The sequence below is a fragment of the Schistosoma haematobium genome, chromosome 2 (assembly GCF_000699445.3).
Source record: "Schistosoma haematobium chromosome 2, whole genome shotgun sequence".
NCBI classification, from domain to species: domain Eukaryota; kingdom Metazoa; phylum Platyhelminthes; class Trematoda; order Strigeidida; family Schistosomatidae; genus Schistosoma; species Schistosoma haematobium.
Genome location: NC_067197.1, coordinates 12393243 through 12415747, shown reverse-complemented (window position 1 = coordinate 12415747; position 22505 = coordinate 12393243). Strand labels below are relative to the sequence as shown.

The window sequence follows — 22505 nt, the reverse complement described above, 5'->3', positions numbered from 1 at the left end:
TCATTAGCATTTTACATATTTAAAATTAACTTATAATATATTTATACCATCATAATAATTGTAACAATCATAACAGAACATTAATTGTAGCGTAATATATGCATATACCCATATTAACAAACAGTAATACATAAAACTGATCTGAAAAAAAGAAGTAATTTTTATGAGTCATTTAGCAGAAGAAATGCAGAACAGGGCGTTACCTAAGGTAACAACAACAACAACACAAATTCATTACTGATCAATCAATAAATAAATGTAATGAATTATTTTCTTCCAAAAAAAATAGTAATAATAAAGCCAATTATTAAATAACAACACACCATTACATATATTTGAGCATATGTACAATCAAAGGATAAACGGTAGTTGGTTGAGTAGAAAGATAGATGTACATTTCTATATTCAATCAAAGCAAATAACATCATTCAATATTGATTAGTTTTTTCCTCGAGAAAAAATAAGCAACACGCATATAATGCAGTTGTAATTGAGGTAGAAAGAGAGAGAGAGAGAGATAGCATTACCGTAATGCAAATCTGGTCATTGTTCAGATAAAGTTAATGATGATGATGATGTCAGCAGGGTATTTCACTTAAAAAAAATTTGATAAAATAAAAATCACAATTAAATAAATTCATTGAGCATACATCTAACGTACAATTTCCATTATGAAATGAAACCGATGCATAATTGTTTTTAAAAAAATGAATAAAATGTAGGCGGGTAAATCAAAATATAATTTATTATTTGTATAATATGTTAACACAATTAACATTGTTATTGGTTAGTTAGAATAAATTGAGAAATCAATTGCGGTGAAGAGTGACGGGGGTGGGGACCAAAGAGAAATAAAACAGTTTACAAATTTTGAAAGGAAAAAAAACAACACTTGCTATCTCTTACTTAGTTGTTATCCCATTCTCATATAATTATCACAGTGTTTAATAATGCGTAAACACTGTTTGGATGAATAAATAGTTACGGTCATTAAGGATAATACTAAAATGATTATTAATTGTAAATAGGGGATTTAGAAAAAAAACAGTGATTTGCATAATTGGTGACATACGTTTTTGTATCATTCAGTTGTTTTAAGTGTTTGACTGTAGAAAATAATATTGAAATAATAATTAAATGAACAGAAATGGGAATTTTTTGCAGATAACAAATTATGGTTACTTGAGTTGTATTACATCAACTTTGTTTGAAGTACTCGACTTTAAACTAGAAAGTTAAAAGTTTGATCAAGTCAAAATTGTTATGACTAGCTCTTTAATATAGAAATCATGCGTGCCTCTATATTGAGCATATTACCGCCAGTGTTTTCTTATCAATGATAAATTAGTTACAGAGAAAAGGACCAAAAAAAATACTGTAGGTTGAACTGAGTACCTCAATCGTCATAAATATAGATGTATACATCAGTTGTTTATGAATTATAGGCGTTCAAATAATTAAACATGAATCCCATTACTTATGTAAGGTTCAATGAAACTGCTAGTATCTTAACTGAAGTGGAGTTTCGAACCCATGACTTACTACTAGTGACAAGTTAGATTATATAACCACTTAGTCACTACTCCGTATAAATAAAGTGATCGTTTAGTTCAGTTGATTAAAATTCACTGAAGTAAATATATCCTAGATACTTTCATATATACGTATATAATCAAGAAGACTTATTCACAAATTATAAAAATACTGATATTTTCTAGCAAAGTTATAAATTAATTTTTCATTCCCACATTCAGAGACATTATACAATTGAATACACAATTGACTGATCGCACCAAATATTTTTACTTTGTTCCTTTGTACTATTTAAACTCGGGTTAATTTAGTTTGTTCATTTATTCTCTAAGAAGTAGTTTACACTGAGTTACGAAACGTCAGAAAATTTTTCTACTCATTGAGATATGGAAAATATATTATTTTTATTTATAATTGAACTAGATGTTAAATAACTGATTTTCTGCGTAGAAAACAAAAGTAAATATATTGATGAATCCACTGAGAAATAAAGTATCTGAGAGATAAACAAAAGAATGATCGATATTGATGTAATGAAGGATTTGAGTTGTGTAAAGAAACATAAAACTTGTTAATTAGGGTAAGAAAGAAAACCCTAAACTATTCTGACTTACTTCAAAGTCATACCTATTGAATATACATATAATAATATAAACATACCAATTTTTCTCCTGATAATACTTCAAGAAGATGGATAAGAGTAGTTCCATCACCAATATCTTTGAAAAGATCATTGATATGAATTGGGTCAGGAAGCTATATAAATTAAAAGAAATGTATTTCCATAAAATATAAAATATTCAGACGTTTTACATAAGGCAAGATAAATACTGAAGACCTTTTACCCAATAATACTGATTTCTATTACATACTACTTGGTGCCACAATTTTATACACAACTCAGATCAATATTTTAATGGTACTAGAGACAACTGACATTTCTTATTCTGGTACATTGACTTAACCAGTGATTATAACTTAACATGATTTACTCAGTAACTTTATTGCGCACTATTTCACTGAACATTATCAATAATTAAGTGCATACAATTTATTCTTGTCTATATGTTTTCAAAAATAAGTGTAACAAACTTCATAATATCTCTGGTATCTCCTATATGTCAAAAGAAGAGGTATCTGAGATGGTTAAGATTTGTAGCTTAGAGAACAAAACTCCACCAAGTATCAGTTGGTTCATAAGATGCCATGAAGACAATTACAGTTAGTAATATTCGATTTTATATAATTATTAGGAAAAGTCGAGTATCAATATCAACATCAAGACTGAGAATCAAGGGATATCCGACTGATGAGTCATTAAAATATAAGTCCTATATTCTACGCCTAGACACAATATATCTATTTTAAAACCTTGATTTCGTTACCAACTCAGTTCATGCGAATATGTCATCCCATAGATGTGAATACTAATAAGGCATCCATGGCATTAAGTTAATACACCTGCCTAATAGTTTCTAATTGTTAACATTTTATTATTAGTATGGGGGAATTTGTGAAGATTGTAGAACTCCCAGAGTTTAAATCACGAAATGATCTTAGTTAGATCATCATTGAAGACCTGGAAGCAAAGGACAGTCGTTCCGTCATAATATGGAACTCCTCAGCAGAGAGCATCCACAACCATGAATCCTAGAATCTTGTAGACCACTGATTCGTGAGTTCATCTCAGTTCACAATGATGATCACCCAAATTTTACTAAATCTTCTTCAAATAATTTTAGTAAGATTTAATTCATGTTTGAAATAATTTAATTATTTCCAAGTGATCCGTAAACTTGGAGGATACTAAATCATTAATCATTACGTGATCGAAACAGTGTAGACAGTAACAGTAAAAAATGAGATGTCTCACGCTAAATTATCAGTATATATTATCATCAATCAAAAGATAGTGACCGGTTTGGTTTTTCGTCACCTTGATTAAAAGTAGATTGTATAATCTCAGTTATGTAATTATTCCATACAGTGTTTTTGTAAAGAACAGTAATCAGTAAGACATAATTACTTATCCAGCTATTTTAATTTTAACAGTTGAGATCATGAGTCCATCGAAGCTAGACCACCATGGAAAACCTGGAAGCACTAGAAGGTGGTTTCGTCCTATTGTGGGACTCCTTAACAATGCGCATCCATGATCCTACCCTCGAGAGACTCGAACCCAGGACCTATCGGTCTCTCGTGCGAACGCCTAACCTCCAGGCTAATGAGCCGACATCCAACGGTGTTAATTTCTAACTTCAACTAATCCACGAAATCGAGCAACACGTCCACTATCGTCTTCAGTGAATTACTATCTCAAAACAGACCCGGTTGAACTCCACCGGTCACTGCCTCTCACTAGAACTCCAGGAAATACCTCTTGAAATCAGTCACTAGTGAGCAGTACGCACTGCTGAGGAGTCCCACAGTAGGACGAAACGGCCGTCCAGTGCTTCCAGGTTTTCTATGGTGGTTTAGCATCAACTGGCTAATGGTCTCAACTATTAAATTACTATAATATCCACAAAACCCCTTATGATAATTTGAGTAAAAATTGTACAATTCATATGACATCATTTGAAGTACCTTTTTAATAGAATTTAATATTGTGTGAATAGACACTCAGATGTTTCGTGTACAACTAATTATTTTGTTTATCTCGTATACATTGGTTTAACTAAAATGAACTCTACACATTAAACTTTTCTAAAAAAAAAATAAAGGTTTATCATCACAATTTCACAATACAATGCCAAAAGGCAGGCTTACAATATTAGAGTTCAATCACCCTCCTTGCAGATCTATTAGTGAGCCTCGTTTGGTGAGTTTTAAATCTGGCTTTAGTTAGAAAACCACCGAAAACTAAGAAACACTAAACAGTCGTTTCGCTCTAATATAGAACTAAGACATGGGCCCTCGCTTAACCATAAAATCAACAATTTTGATATCCGATGGTTTACATTCCTAACTTGGATCAATTCGTGAAATTGAGCAAGCATTGTTGGAGAAATGTTCTACACCTAACATGGCTAAAATCTAATAATCACGGCTTCTTGATGGAATCCTGGGAATTATAGCTCAAAATTAGTAACTAATGAATGTACGAATTTGCTGTAGAAGGGCTTGTGAAGATCGTTGGATTTCATTCTTTGGATGTCAAACTAACCGTAGTTAGAAAACTAATGAAAGTTAAGAAGCACTAGACAGCTGTTACATTCTAGTATAAGACACTCGTGGAGTGTACTCACGCCTGGACCGAACTCAAGATCTTCAGGCCTTGAGAAGAATGGTTAGAAAACATTAAACTAAAGGATACAATAATGTAAATATTTATATATTTTAATAGTTCAATTCATCAATCAGTTGAAGCTAGACCACCATGGAAAACCTGGAAGCACTGGACAGACGTTTCGCCCTAGTGTGGGACCCCTCAGCAGTGCGCATCGCAAGGCGGCCTGTGGAAATCATTTAGTTAGAAGTTTCAATTTGGCTTATTCAAATCTAGAATTTAAATACAAGCGTGAAATACTGAGTAATGACCAATATCACGTATGTCACATGTGCGCCTTGTTGATGAGTGCCAGATAACACGAAACCTATGTTCAGGGTTTCTTCAAACTATCTCCAAACATCTTACATCACGAAACAAAATAAATTCCTTAAACGTAATGATAACGAGAAAATTGATATTGAATAGCTCCAAACTATCTATTAGTGCCAAAGGGAGACATATATCAGACGCCGATCATTCAGCAAATCTAATACTGCCTTCCGAGTGATAAACAGACAAAATAATGGTAGAATTCCACGTCACCCAGAAGTGACCTCTATCTTTAATCGTCTCAGTCCCAATTTACATATATAAACGGAAATCGTGCTTCACCTGCCACCGTCTTGGTGACCGTTTCACTGATAGCCTTCTCATCAATGTTTACTCTCACGTTTTCGGAGTATTTAAAATATGCTGTTTGTTTGACCTCAGCTTTATTTGATCACAATAATACCTTCATTGTTCATTTTAATCATATTTTAATTCCCAATTTATAATTATCACAACTAATCACATCATTTCAACATTATTTCATAGAATCTCGATCCCTTATCTATTTATTCTCTTTTATTCTCACGTATCTTTTTCGATTATTGTTATCATAACCATTATAATGAACTCCGCCTGGAGTCCCTCTGGGGGCTACTGCCGGTCCCAAGCCCGGATAAAGGAGGAGGGTTGGGCATGGGGTTAGCGTCCCCATCCCGTAGAAAACTAACTCGCTAAAAAAACGCTAACCAGAAAAAATTATTCAAACCTTTTAAACTCTGCCCTGGAAGTCAGAAGGTCTTCATTTAGAAGAATTATGACGCCTCATGATGAAAGCCGAATTCCTTCGGAAGTTACGAGGCCAATGCCCCTTCTGACAACCAGAGCAACCATTTATTTAGGTACATGGAATGTTCGTACAATGTGGGACACCGGGAGAGCCTTCCGAATTGCTGCAGAAATGAGAAGATACAACCTAGAGGTACTTGGGATCAGTGAAACACATTGGACACAAGTTGGACAACAACGACTAACTACAGGAGAGCTCCTGTTATACTCCGGCCATGAAGAAGGAAATGCACCACATACACAAGGAGTTGCATTGATGCTGTCCAAACAAGCACAAAATGCGCTTATAGCATGGGAATCTCATGGACCAAGGATCATCAAAGCCTCCTTCAAAACAAAGAAAGAGGGTATTTCAATGAACATCATCCAATGCTATGCGCCTACCAACGACTACAATGAAGACGCTAAAGATCAATTCTACAACAGGCTGCAGTCAATCATCGAGAAGTGCCCAAAAAAGGACCTGACCATTCTGATGGGAGATTTCAACGCCAAGGTTGGAACGGACAACACTGGATATGAAGACATCATGGGACGACACGGACTGGGAGAAAGAAACGAAAATGGTGAGAGATTTGCAAACCTATGTGCCTTCAATAAGCTGGTCATAGGCGGCACCATATTCCCACATAAACGCATACACAAAACCACATGGACTTCACCGGATCACTCTACACAAAACCAAATCGACCATATTTGCATCAACAAAACGTTCAGGAGGACTATAGAGGACGTGAGAACCAAGAGAGGAGCTGATATAGCACCAGATCATCACTTGCTATTCGCCAAGATGAAATTGAAACTCAAGAAACACTGGACAACGGGGCAGACAATATCACAAAAGTTCAATACGGCCTTTCTTCAGGATACTAACAAACTCAACAAATTCAAGATAGTCCTCAGCAACAAGTTCCAGGCCTTTCATGATCTACTCAATGGAGAAGGAACTACTGTGGAGAGCAACTGGAAGGGGATCAAAGAAGCAATCACTTCAACATGTCATGAGGTCCTGGGTCACAAGAAGCACCATCACAAGGAATGGATCACTGTTGATACACTGGATAAGACTCAAGAAAGGAGGAACAAGAAGGCAGCGATCAATACCAGTCGAACAAGAGCAGAAAAAGCCAAGGCACAAGCTGAATACACGGAAATAAACAAACAAGTGAAGAGGAGCATCAGAACCGACAAACGTAAATATGTGGAAGATTTAGCAACGACGGCGGAAAAGGCTGCAAGAGAAGGAAACATGAGACAATTGTATGACACGACAAAGAAACTCTCTGGAAATCGCCGCAAACCAGAACGACCAGTGAAAAGCAAAGAAGGCAAGGTAATCACCAACATTGAAGAGCAACAAAACAGGTGGGTAGAACACTTCAATGAACTCTTGAATCGACCAGCTCCACTGAACCCACCCAACATCGAAGCAGCACCCACGTATCTCCCAATCAATGTTAGCCCACCAACAATTGAAGAAATCAGCATGGCCATCAGACAAATCGAGAGTGGCAAAGCAGCAGGACCGGACAACATTCCAGCAGAGGCACTAAAAGCAGACGTAGCGGCAACTGCAAGGATACTCCACATTCTCTTCAATAAGATTTGGGATGAGGAACAAGTACCAACAGACTGGAAAGAAGGACTTCTGATCAAAATACCGAAGAAAGGCGATCTCAGCAAGTGTGATAACTACAGGGGCATCACTCTTCTCTCAATACCGGGAAAAGTCTTCAACAGGGTATTGTTAAACAGGATGAAGGACTGCGTAGACGTCCAACTTCGTGACCAACAGGCAGGATTCCGTAAGGATAGATCGTGTACAGACCAAATCGCAACTCTACGGATCATTGTGGAACAATCAATTGAATGGAATTCATCACTCTACATCAACTTCATTGACTACGAAAAGGCATTTGATAGCGTGGACAGAACAACACTATGGAAACTTCTTCGACACTACGGTGTGCCTCAGAAGATAGTCAATATCATACAGAATTCATATGATGGATTAAACTGCAAAATCGTGCATGGAGGACAGTTGACAAAGTCGTTCGAAGTGAAGACCGGTGTCAGGCAAGGTTGCTTACTCTCACCCTTTCTCTTTCTCCTGGTGATCGACTGGATCATGAAGACGTCAACGTCTGAAGGGAAACGCGGGATACAATGGACATCTAAGATGCAGTTGGATGATCTAGACTTCGCAGACGATCTGGCCCTTCTATCCCAAGCGCAACAACAGATGCAGGAGAAGACGACCAGTGTAGCAGCAGCCTCAGCAGCAATAGGTCTCAATATACACAAAGGGAAAAGCAGGATTCTCCGATACAATACAGAATGCACCAATCCAGTCACAATTGACGAAGAAGATTTGGAAGATGTAAAAACCTTTACATATCTGGGCAATGTCATTGATGAACAGAGTGGATCTGATAGAGATGTGAATGCGTGGATCGGCAAAGCAAGAACAGCATATTTACAACTGAGGAACATCTGGAACTCAAAGCAACTGTCAACCAACACCAAGGTCAGGATTTTCAATACAAATGTAAAGACAGTTCTACTGTATGGGGCAGAAACCTGGAGAACTATGAAGGCCATCATCTAGAAAATACAGGTGTTTATTAACAATTGTCTACGCAAAATACTTCAGATCCATTGGCCGGACACTATTAGCAACAACGTACTGTGGGAGAGAACAAACCAGATCCCAGTGGAGTAAGAAATCAGGAAGAAGCACTGGAAGTGGATAAGACACACATTGAGGAAAGCACTGAACTGCGTCACAAGACAAGTCCTCATATGGAATCCTGAAGGCCAAAGGAGGAGGGGAAGACCAAAGAACACATTACGCCGGGAAATGGAGATAGACATGAGAAAAATGAACAAGAATTGGATGGAACTAGAAAAGAAGGCGCAGGACAGAGTGGGTTGTAGAATGCTGGTCGGCGGCCTATGCTCCATTGGGAGCAACAGGGGTAAGTAAGTAAGTAAGTAACCATTATAATGATTACTTGGTAATTGTCTTTTGGTATCTCAAGCTAGATTACGTCATATCATCTTTCTAGTTTGAACCATTCACTTATGTATTAAACTTGCATGATTATGAAAAGTATTTACATTTCTCAATAATGAATTAAATAACTTTATACACGTTACACATATCACTACATTGTAAGACATTTTACTTACTGATACAAATCAGTGCATGTATGTGGAAGAATCAGAACATAAAAAATGAAATGAATTAATTTCATCACATAATGCTTGCAGTTCGTGTTATACAAAGTTTATCATGGGAACTAACTGCGTAAAACTCTACATTGCTAGAACCATTATTCTGAGTAACAGTCTTCAGATACGCTTAACTCCATGGAGTACGGTAGCAAACCAGGAAGTGAAGGAGACCAATTTATTTGTTTAATGCAAAAATACAGTTCTGTGGTAAAATGTGAAAACCAAACATTAAATACTTCATTTGCAAATCTTCCATCAATTGCTTTTTTTACATCGTTCATGATTCTTCCGATTCTAAATACCTCTAATTTCCTCTTTCTATCTTCTTCAGTTCAATCTTCTCAACCTTCTGCTGCTAAGCATTCCATTTCTGATTGCTGTTACATACTACTTATGTCGACAGATATAAGTAGCATACACTACAGTACTACTACAGTTGTTTCACCTTAAATTAGAAATCCTCAGTGAAGTGCACTAGTAATCCCTGATACGGGATCGAACTGAATACTACATATTTTCGTAATGGACATGAAAGACAACTAATAGGTCAATATCTAATGTTCCAGATTTTCACGTTCAGTCAAACAAAAAGTCACTGTTATTCAGAGCTTCTAGACTCCCATTGATTCTGTAGATGGCGTCAATCTTGGTGAGAACCACTCATGGTAATCTTCATGAAACTACTTAACTTAGTCATTTTTGTTTCAATTTTAATATGAACAGTTTATATAATCCATTTGTGGTAATTATATTACTTGTGAATAACTAGTTTTAAATGCATGATTTCCTCCTTGTATTTCACTGGTTGATTGTTAACTAACTGTTCCCTAATTAATATAGGGGGATTTGTGAGGATTCTAAATTTTTCATCGTTTAAACCACGAACTGATCTTAGCTAGACTACCACTGAAAACCCGGAAGCACTGGACTATTTGACATACTTTTTCCGTGCGGCCTTATTGAACTGGTCACTTTGTGCTTGTCTCTACTGACAGTTGACTGTTGTTGCAGTTGAGTTTATCACAATTTTTGCAACCTAAGCTAAATATTATTTGTTATAGAACCATAAGTGATTATTTCTATTTATCTATGTCTAAATATTCTGAAAACCCAAAATTTTTCTGACTGATTGACCTCAAGTACTTTATTCCAATGAATCAAAATATATACAGTGCACCTAATAGTTTCACGGGACCGAAGTTCTTGGGTTTGAGTCCCGTGCTGGGGGATAGCTGAGGAGTCTCGGACTAGAACGAAGTGGTCGTTTAATGTTTCCACGTTTTCAATGGTAGTCTAACTAAGACTGCTTTATGATTTTAACTGTGAAAATCACAGTATATCTTCATCTAACGACAGTATACATGTATCCTTATATTGTACATTCACACGAGAGTTAGTTTCAATCAATTGTACTGGGGAAAATTCATGAAGTGACTACAAAAAGTTTTGATTTCAACAAATAAAAAACCTCGAAAATTTATAATGACGATGTTTTAAACATACCTTTTGCAAACATGCATTGACCCAATTAGTGAAAGTTTTTTTCTGTACACGTTGTTGTTCGTCTATGAATACAAATATTATACAATTGAGAAATAATTATTAAAAAATAATAAATTACGCTTCATAGTATAAATATATCATCTAGTTACGAAAATAACTGAACTCTTTGATAAATCAACATGACTCGTATAGTCTCAAGTGATGTTAACAATGTGCCGGTGGTTGTCACCTCCTGACTTTTCACATCGTGAAAGGATACTTCCCTCCCTGAGGCGATTGAATAGGAGACTGTGTTAGTAGTGGTGACTTTCAACCTGAAAGCATGATCTCAGGACCTATGAGACGGTTACTTAGGGTCGATCAAGCATGGTCATTTCGTGAGCACTTATAAGTGCATAAGCTTCATACTTTCAAGACCTTACCGCTGACGACGGAAACCCGTATGAGAATAGGAAGTGTGTCAACTTTAGGGTTGACCACTTTAGCCTTTTCCTATTGTTGTGAGGTAGCATCGCTGGAGATTAGTTATCTGGGTAAAAAGCTTGCTGCCATCACACCTTCAGTCATCAGTAGTACAACCTCGTCCTCAAGTCTAACTTCTGAAACGTTACTAGTAATCTATGTAAACTATGAGAAAAAATTCCTTGATCACATTTCACGATTTCATTGGGATGAAATGAAACTAAACTATTTCGAAGTTTCAGATGTTTTATAGAAAAGGTTAATTCTTTGTTCTAACATTTGTTGTAACTCTATAGATAGTGTAATATCTCATATTCGGCTATATTAAAAATATAGAGAGCCTTGAAACGATAATATTGTTTAACCTTAACCAAATACATCATCTACAACATCGTCATTTACTCAACATCAGAAAATTAATTTTCGGCTCATTGGGATGTGTACAAATATTTGTTTTCTTATTACAAACAATCCACTCAATATTTAATTCATTTAGAACTTTAATAGTGATCATTAAAAAATATTCAGTTCTAACGAAGGTAATCTTGCTCAATTGAACCTAGGATGAATTATTCGAAGTCGGATAACAGCTAAATAGGTTAACTAGTGGAAATCAAAACATGACCAGGAAAAGATCAAGAAAGAATGATAAGCAGTTAATTTGCTACAATATACTAAGAAATGGATGGATTTCATTTGAGAGAATGGATAATATGTATAACACGCCTATCTTCTTTAGCCACAAAAAAATTGCCTGTACAATGTAGTTAAGACCAAAGTCTGTTATAAGTCTTACGACAAAGCTGTATATCCATCCTACAATAAAGGTGAATCACTTTTTTTTATTATAATCACCTAAGCTTACAGTACGAAGGGGTCATTGAACTTCTTTTCTGAAAATATTTTCCAAAATTACTCCAAAGAAAATGTAAAATTAAACATGTACAAGCGAATCACATTTTCTAAAAACAAATTAGATTAATTTCAATTGTGATAACAAAGATACTAGAGATTGCCTTCAAGATTATGAAATATGTAGGTTTAAGAAACAATAAAGAATAGTTTAGTGAAATAAATATACTATTGTTTGTTTACATTGTATATTATATATAGTGACTTGATTTAATGCCTTCGATGAGTAAATCAACACAGTAATGATATAATAATGAGTATTAGAATGACGATCATGCTATAACGTGAATAAAATCAAGTTAGAAAACAAATATCTTTCAAAATAGGTTGGTACATTCACTCAGGAACCTGAAGTTCATGTAGACCACTGATTCGGAATCAGGATTCCCGAAATTTTCAGTATAGGGGTTGTGGAGATTATTAAGTTTTTAGTTAAGATCATGAACCGATTGATGTTAGACCACCACCGAAACCTGGAAGTATTTGAAGGCCGTTTCGTCCCATTGCGGGACTCCTCAGCAGTGCATATCCACGATCCCGCCCGCAGAATTCGAACCTAGGGTTTTTAGTCTCGAGCGCGAACGCTTAACCTACTAGACAACTGAGCCGCCCCAAATTTTCTGGATTGAACCTCTGTATTCCCAAACCGACTTGATATGTTAGACATCGCTTCTCACCATTACACTTATTTAAGGACACCTTAAAAGAAGACAGAGATTAAGACATCGCTATAGATCACAAATGTTTAAAGTCATTCAGGAACTCTGAATATATGTATATAATAAACATACGTATCAACTGTACTGGTAGATTACTATGACCTGATAGAATTCAATCGATGAAAGTTCACTTCAAAAGATAATATAACGTAAGTCAGTCAGTCAGCTATAACGTAGGACCAGGCATATATATGCATCGGTCCAAGTTGCCATACCTCACTAGCATAAGATGAACACCGGATTCATAAAAAAAAGTTAATTCAGTTGTGGTAATATATAGAAGAAAGATTGCAATAAGGATATAGTACACGAAGAAAGAATTAGTTCGTAGAAAGAAAGATATGAAGCGATTTTAATCTCTTAGTTTAAGGAAAGACAGAGAGTGTATACACCGACGCCATTGTGATCGATTCTGAGCCATGTCACCCAGAGTCTCTAACCATTGGTTACGATAGTCTCGCGGACCCCAACCAAGTATCCTGCATCTACCAACATGGCTCAGACTAGAAGTTAGTGACTTCAAGCACTGATGCCACGTTTTGGTTTGGCCAACCCTAACTTTCTTCCAACCATCCCGAACACCGGTTAGCATTGCACGTTGTGGTAATCGGTGTTCAGGCATACGTAACACGTGGCCCAACCATCTCAGTCGATGAAGATTCACAACCTCATCAACTGATTTACCATCACTACCTAATACCCTGCGTCTAACCTCACTATTACTTACCCGGTGATCCCAACAGACGCCAGCAATATTTCTAAGGCATCTGTGGTCAAATACTAGTAGCTTACGGGTGTCTTCTACTCTTAATGACCACGTTTCGCAGCCGTAAAGTAGGAAAGAACGAACTGCCACGCAGTATACTCGTCCTTTTATTGATAGACGGATATATCGCCTTCGCCATAGGTGACGTAAGTTGGAGAAGGCCAGGTGAGCTTTTCGAATCCGTGCCGAGACTTCGTCAGACACCAACTCATTAGAGCAGACTACCAAGATAAGTGAAGTTGTCGACGCGTCCCACTACTTCACTCTCTATCCTTAGTTCAGGTGTTGACGCAGACCAGTCCTGAAGCAACGTAAACACTCAGGTAAAATTTGTTCGTTTTCTTCTTCATTTTAAAAATGTATAAAATTCGATAACATTAAAGAAAAAAAACTCACTGAGAACATTAGACTTAACATTATTTCCTGTTGATTTCTGTTCAGAAGCTTTTTTCATCCTCCCTAACAGAGAGGAGGACTAATCACTAAGTAATCCTCTGAATTTAAATCCAAACAATTAAATATAAGTTTTGTTGACATTATTAAAATATGAATAATCCATTAATGCACTAGTATAATGGGATAATTTAGAACTTTTTTTTAACGTGATGATCATACAAAACTAATGAAGAAATGGTCAATGATTAATAAGTATATTTAACAAAAATGCTTTCAGTATTCATCCTACTGAACCCCAATCCACATTGGGTAATAGTAATTTCATTGAGAATCTTAACCACAACAACAACAAAAATAATCAGTCGGCAAATTTTACAAAAGTTATACAAATAAATAAAGGCAAAAGTAGTTTATAATTATGGAGAAAAAATATACGGATGATGAAGGTTGTTTCTGTACCAATGAAATGTCAAGTTTATATATATATATATATACATATCGGTTATTAAGGCCTATTGCTTTTTCAAATTACTCCAATAGGCAAAAAGTAATCATGATTCTGATTGGTTATCTTTGATGCATTACAAATCCCATATTGAGAATTACCAATAGATGGATGAATTATTGAGAAATTTTCAATTATATAAATTGAAAAATATAACTAACAGAACATAAATATAGGGATAATGAATCTGATAAGTGTTGTGTATTAATTAACGTTTTATTCACGTGATTGGAGATCATTTGCAAGAAACTTTGCTTGACCGAGATCTTGTGATAACTGCCACTCGTCAGTAAACAGTATCTACAGTTCTAAGATAATTAAGACTTCCCACGGGATTTGAACCCAATATCACAGTTGGAGGTGTTACCACTGAGTTATTCAGGCCATGACTAACAGTTTGTATGATAAACATTTTCAGTATTTGGTCACTGGTCAATGATCAGTGTTATATTCGTCCTCATAGTGTTGATCGATGTGAAGTGAACTAGACAGTTAGTTACACTACAACCTGATTGACATGATGTTATGTTCTGAGAACGTACGTTCCAGCTACAATTACACAGGCTTGTTACACCCTCGCCCAACCGTTTATGCAAACCAGAAGAATGAGAAATGACTAAGAAACTGTTATTGGCAAACCCAATCAGTGTACACAAACCATAAGTATATATATACCTATCATTCTGACCCAGATGAGAACAAATAAGCTGGGATCTTAACTAAGTTCATAGTTGACATCCTACAGTAGAATGTGTTGTTTATAATTTCTCACCCTACAGTTTGATCCGGAGATAGCATGTGAGCATAGACAAGTGATATATAGACTCTTCCAGCTTACGAAAGAATGCTATCAAGACTCTATTGGCTTCAACCGCAATAATGTTAAATGGAAAATTGGAAGAATTTCATATTTACATTCTCATAAACGATAAGAATTCACCCTGCTCCAAATGCCCTGGTGGATACGGTGGACCCACTTAGGGGAAAACCCTGATTCCAAACCAATGTTACACATAGGCTCCAGGATATAACATATGAACCTATTGTTGATCACCAGCTACCATGGTACTGCATCTCCTGACGTTGCTCCACTACCTTGTGGATTAAACCTTTAGGTCAAAGGCTTCTGGTGTGGCCCCCTAATAAAATCACCTGCTTCAATCTGGGCACACAGGCAGTATCCCAGCCCTTATAAGAATCCAATGGTTTATGTGGCGCATCTGTATTTGTTGCCTCTTTGCACCAATGTTTGTGTTTAAATGAATACGCAAGTATACACTGAATAATATCCATTTACGATGTAAAAGGAGTTTTGACTTAGGTTTAAAATAAACGGTCGTCTTACAGAGCTACGAAATTGGATACCTCATTTCATGCTACGTAGATGACTAAAGCATACACAATTTTTTAGTCATCCAGAGACTGCAGAAAAGGTACCTTGTAAGAACGTATGAACTTGTCCTTAAACAACAGGCAATCGGATTTTAGACAAAAAGGACTGACAAGAAACAATGATAACCTCGCTAGTCACGTAAGATTATTATATTTTCTCATTTCGAAAAGACATTCATAATCACTAACATTCAGACTGGCGACACGGCAGTGCGAATCAAAATCATTTTAGAGATAATACACATAGTTTTTCCATTAATGACTTCATCATACCTCTTGCATGTTTCAGCACAGCGGATGATTAGTTTAATTGGACGTAATTCTGTAAGCAAGTACAGACTGTAATAGACTTTGAGCCATGATTTGTATGAGGGCTAATAATGCTGACCGATTGTAAGAATACTTATGAATGGGAGTTTGGACTTAAAACCTAGAACTTGGAAAACCAATATTATGAGCACTAATCCATTGGGTTGAGTCGGGAAATGCTGGTAGGTAGAATACACTATGAACGATGGGTACAGTACAGTGGTTGGTTTATTAAAAGGTTTTTACTGAAAGGACAACAATGTATACGCACAATAATTTGGTGAACATTCAATCAACGAACAATATCAACTGAGTTTTTTTTTCATATTTATTGAAGGAGGTATTAACTAGAAGGAAGATTTTCAGTGTCTAGTACAAAGTTTGAGATTGTTAACTGCAGTCATTGATTAATGGTTTAAGCGGTATGTAGAAGTAAGTGCTTTCTAGATGAGAAAGCATCAAACATCAGTAACTAGTGATTAAGGAAACTCGGTGACAAAACCCAAACATGACCAGTAGTGCAAACATTCATCATTGTTTCAGTAGTGTCGAGTAGTTTGATATTTCGAACCTAGTTGCTCCTTTTTTCACTCAGTATCTATTGATAATTTAAAATACTCGACTCTTCCCTCAAAACTTCGAGACAAATACTTTAGCAGACACAAATATGAATATACCACAGTTGATCTAACAGTAAAGGCAATTTATCAAATGTAAACGAACTAATTAAAGGTGGACTCACCATGATAACGTCTGATGGACGTCAACATTGGTAGGAAGTTAAAGTAAAACCACAGTATCAAACGCTCGATTTTTGACAAACCAATTGTCGTTATAACTAAAAGTGCTATGTTTAACCATGTTGATCTGTTGACCTTCAAATCTTAAATGTATGCAACCAATCAGCTAATGGCAAAATATTTTCCACTGTCTCTTGTCCTACCTTCACAAGATGAAACGTAAGTGTTTTTTTCTCATCGAACTTCCCCATCTGAATTAGTCATATAGGTACGTAAGTAGACAAACCAATCAAATAGTGACGAACATAAGCTATGACATATGAATCACTTAAATGACCTTGATTACGGACACGTTTTTATCTGCGTACCATCAACATAGTACATGTTAAGATCAAGGGTGATTCATAGGCTGTGTACCAGACAAGTTATTTTTGAATCACTGTTTTCTAACCATTGTCTAGATGCAAATCGTGTTTGCTCAAGATGAATAAATCACCTTTCAAGAGCTAACGCTTATTTTCGTTCCAGCCATTAGACTACATGTGTTGTCTTTCTTTGTATTTCAGGCGTAGTAATCTTTATTTTTTTAAGCAACTCATTTGTGATAACTAATTATCCTAACGACTAAAGAGACAAATCCAACCTAGCGAAGAAAGTTGGGTTAGTAATTATAAATATTAATATCCTTTATATCTGAGGTTATCCTCAAGGTTTTTAATGTTCAAATATATTGTATCCAAGATCTTCGGATATTTTTTCCGTTTGAAAAGAGCAAGAACAAACATTCTAGCAGAATAGCATGAATTCATTTTTATTTCGTTGGCTCTTGTCAGCTGCTTACAACTTGTGTTATTTAAAATCATAATTACATAATGGGTTTAAATTACTTACATGAAAGAGTTTGGTTGGAATTCATGCTATTCTGCTAGAATGTTTGTTCTTGCTCTTTTCAAAATGATAAAGGGAACTATGTGGATGAAATTTTTCTGTTTATTTAATGAGCATAACGTGCATAATTTTCACAAGAGATTTCATTTCAAACCCTAACGTTCATTGTATTTTTTGTTTGGCACGTTGAACTACTCTACACCTACATGCTCATAGCAGACAGTTGGGGATACCTCCAAACGTTTGAAACAGAATATCTTATGTAGATTTCGCTCTTAATATACAGGACTGATCAACTAACTAAACGGGAAAGTAAACAAAAGTGCCGGATACAACACACTTATTAAACTTCGAAACATTGCGGACAACCTCACCCTTAGGGTATATTAATATTTAACATGGACCGATCTAACTTTCCTCGTTAGGTCGCTCTTCTTTTTTCATTCCTTAAGATGATTATTCCTCACAACTGACTTGCTATGACACAGTAAACAACAGACACACATATACCTACATCAAATGGAGCATCAAACAAGTGTCAGTTTTACTAATGACCTGAAAATTAAGATAGTAAGTCTTTTGTGACCAATTGATTTGACTTCAATTTGAAAGAACGGACAGATATCACATAGATATAAATCTATTTAACTCCGTATATTGCCTAGGCTAACCCCGTTTGTGTGACGGCGGTAATAAGAAACCAAATACGAGTTGAGTAGGATGAATTTATTTCAAGCACTTGTTTTTCAAAACAGACATTCACAATAAAAAGCAGGAGAGTAAAGCGGAGAAGGCAATTTGCTTTGCAACTCGTTTTGGTAAAGCGTGACTGTATGTTTATGGTAAGACAAAAATAAGCCAAAAATATGTGATGAATAAGGTGAACGGTACATATACACGCGAATAAATGACAAGATCAAAATGTGACTCATTGAATAAATTGATCGATGTGTCCGTCATCTAGAATAACTCATTTCGGCTTGATATAGCAACAGACATAAAAGGTTTTTAGGTTATTCCAATAGTATTGTGCAAATTTTCGATATTCACAGACCGTTACTTCATTATAACAGAAAAATAATATTACTTTCAAAAACTTGAGCTTTAAAAAATATGTGAGAAGAAAATATCATTTCTGCAATTCTGGCCAAAGGTAAAAAGTTTTAAACAGAGTTGGATAGTGAATAACAGTGGAATCCAATATGTACGTTTCACCCAATTTGGTGCTCATCATTTGGATGTACTTGTACCCAGTAATTATGCTTATAATAGGACCTGAACCCTGTACCTTTCTCTTCAAACGCTCAATTCATTATCCATTCAGTTATCAAGCTCAGATAGCTACTGGCTCTTATAACACCCGTCCTGGATTCCAACGCTAGCCACTATCCAACTCTGCCTAATAACGCTTTCTACTTAATAGCAATATCGTAGTATTCTGCTGACGAACCACATATACCAAAAAACACTGATCAATTCATCTTTGCTTATGATGCTTATGAATTAAGGCAATATCGAGGCAATACGCACAGTATGCACATATGCCAATAAGAGACTGAATAATTGTAGTCCTAAACATCAATGAGAAGATTCAGGTGAACAATATCACGTGAATTTGTATTATTTATTTAGAATATTCATCATATACGAAGGATCCGTAAACTGGTGAAGATATTTAGGTTTACCAGAGAATGTCGTCTGTCGATTCCGTTCGCCTTAATAACAGAAATAGGATCTAGGGTTTCATTGTTGGATTGTCGAACTGCGAAGAAAAGTGATATATCTGCCAAAAGGTTACTTAATAGAAACTCAACGTGAAATGAATGGATACTGAATAGTCATAGGTTTGTTCTTATAAATACAAAAAGTAAACCGATACATCTTGTCGCCTCTCAAGTCACTAAATGTTCCTCAGAGAGTAACTTAAGTGATGAATTGTGGGCATTATCGCATGTACACACAACGTTGACGGGAAGTGAACTCAAAAGCTTTGGGTTCGGCGGTGGGTGTCTAACTTTTAGAAAACTGAGTTATTCGAAACAATTAGTCCCTGTGATAAATTTGTATTGTGTAGTAAGAAGACGAAGTTTATCAGAACTATGTGACATATTAGCGCAATACATTTCGAGCGATCTGATCACGCATATACCTGTTTAGAACATCAAACATATGAAAATCAATAGGTCAACTGGACATATGGACGGTTAGAGAAAACAAAGGTAATAAAGAAAATGTGAAAAACAATGTGAAACTCACCATGCTGAATAGTAAGCTGATATTACCAGTGTAGGTTTAAGGTGAGAATAAACTGTTTTTGGATTCATGAAAGGGGTCTGGATTTTACTATGGCTAAGGCTTTAGTAAAATTTTAATATACACTTTTATTTTAACTATATGTTTGGGAGTAGAGGGCGATGAATGTTTATCATCTACTTCTATTAGGTCATTTAATTTTATTTGTTTTTATCAATATGTTCAGATACCCTAACTTGGGGATCATGACCACTCCTTCCTATGAATGTTTGACCATACACACACGCATTTAAATTGATAAACACAGTGAGATGTGACGTAATAGTTTTCATGTCTTTTAGGTTTTTAGTGAACCATGATCTATGCTTGTGAATTATGAATGTAATGCAAATGATAATTGATTAGCAGATGAGTTTTTCACATCAATAGATTAATTGTTTGACAAATGATTTTTGAACAGTCTTCATTGTAAACTATCGTTTCGACTAATTGGCATCTTCTGCTGTCCATAAATTAAAAGTTAAGCAATTATAAATTTGTTACTCATCTTTATTAAAACTCTTCTAGTTATGTATATTTTAAGATCAATATACTATTGTCCATTATTGTCTTTTATTTTATTTATGTCATCATGCGAGTTCTGTGTTCGAATGAATAATTGAATACTTATGACCAGTCATCTGGGATTCTAATGCTCTGATTGGAGATTTGGAAATGTGTTAATTCTTGTCAGGCTATTGATCTTGGAATCAGAGGAGTTACTAGTGATGAAATACGCTACAGTTATCAAGTTGCATTTACATTTCATAGTTTCATTACGAATTATGAGGGATTCAAGAAATCTTGTTTTTCAGGTTAGAGCATCATTCTATGGTAATTAGTTCATTGTCTTTTTAACAAATTTATATCGGTATCTTAACACTATAGCAAGAAATTATAATACTTAAGCTAATTTTCTATTCGAAATTAATGTATTTCAAAGGAGTCTTGTTAGCCGATAGTAGGAGTTAATGAGATCTTCGAAACCTTGATTTCTAATGTGTACTATAACCATCAATGCCTTCCATTCAACTCTGACACATAGTGTTCATCATCACAGATAAATTGGTTAATAATGGGAATAAAGATCATGCAGTTTATTATTTGAATGAATGATATTGAATAATTACTTATACACTATGCTCTAGTTAGAGATGTCAACCGAATAGAACAACAATGATTTATATAGTTTTGCTGTTGAGCCCCCCAACCTTCTGACAGAAAATCTTAAAATAGTCATCAAACAATTTTCAAAAAAAATACATTCACTCACTTTTAATAGATGCAATGATATGACCGATATCATCAGTTATCACACCGTTAACAGTACCATGGTTGATACTAACATTGCAATTATCATTCTTATCATAATCATTGTGAAAAAGAATAATACTTTTATCTAGTTCCCCATTGGTAGTATCCAGTTCATTAATAGAAGAATTTAACTGATGATAATTGGAATCTTGACGATGAATAGATTTAGAATATTTTGAAAGCATTAAATTGAATTTTAATTTATGCTTTGATAAAATATTATTCGTTTCATCATATTCCAATAAGGAATCTTCTTTTGTCAAGTTATCACTATTAGATTCAAGATCCAATGAAAATAATTGTTGATTAGATTTATCTAAAAGTTCAGTGTTATACCCAATTATCCTTTCATTTTCTTTTCTACTACTACTACTTTTGTTACTGCTATTATCATCGACATTATGATAAAGATCATAGTCAGCAGTATAAGTGGTATCCAATGTTTTCTGTTCCATAAGTGGGGAATTCCCGAAAAACGAGTTGTGGATTTATTTAGTCAAATTTGGTTATTCTTTCCATCAATTGTATCTTTTTGATATATATTGTTTTGGTGTGTTTTCAAATGAAGTAATTCCGACCAGCTAGTTGTTTTCCACGTAACAGTTTACTTAATTAATTTGAAGAATGAACTGAATACTTTTCAATTTATTTTCAATATATATAATTATCACTTCTTTATATGATGACCATTTCAAGTATTATTTAAAGGGTCTTAGTAAACACTCAAAAAATGATGGTGGTTGTTGAAATTAACACTAAGTCACCACATTTTCTTTGTTATTTACAGTGGTGATAGCTTATTGATTACAGCATTCAACTTGTTACCATTAGGTCATGAGTTAAAATTTCGTTCTACCTATTTCAGTTTGCACAGCTAGGTAGTATCATTAAGCTATACATAAATAATAGTGTAGCTCAAAGCCAAATACATAAAATTGGTAAATAAGTTACGAATATTATGTGTTTGGTAAGCTAATTCTCGGATTTATTAAGTATGAATTTATAAATTTTATTTGTTTGAATCAATCAATTTTTTACTAGACATAAAAATTTAAGTTATTTGTTGTAACGGAAAAAATAATAGTTTGTCCTGTTATACGAAATACTATCATAGAATAACTCATGATTGGATAACACAACTGAGCACACT

General features: G+C 35.0%; 2 protein-coding genes across 2 annotated transcripts in view; both read right to left on the bottom strand.

The window, feature by feature from the left end:
• MS3_00010750 (uncharacterized protein) overlaps positions 1-16891 on the bottom strand; it is a gene marked incomplete at both ends in the record, with an annotated part of 122452 nt that extends 105561 nt beyond the window's left edge. The window contains 4 exons of the mRNA XM_051219145.1: positions 2194-2289; positions 10661-10722; positions 13916-13978; positions 16864-16891. Of these exons, the coding sequence (XP_051067499.1) occupies positions 2194-2289; positions 10661-10722; positions 13916-13978; positions 16864-16891 (249 nt within the window). The remainder of the gene's footprint in view (positions 1-2193; positions 2290-10660; positions 10723-13915; positions 13979-16863) is intronic.
• A 1618-nt stretch (positions 16892-18509) lies between these two features.
• Positions 18510-22272, bottom strand: MS3_00000241 (uncharacterized protein). Its single transcript, XM_051208084.1, has 2 exons — positions 21315-22272; positions 18510-18808 (listed from the first exon to the last, which is right to left on the bottom strand). Exons 1-2 carry the CDS (start codon positions 21808-21810, stop codon positions 18720-18722), a joined length of 585 nt encoding a protein of 194 aa, XP_051067498.1. The 5' UTR covers positions 21811-22272; the 3' UTR covers positions 18510-18719.
• Positions 22273-22505: the final 233 nt, after the last annotated feature.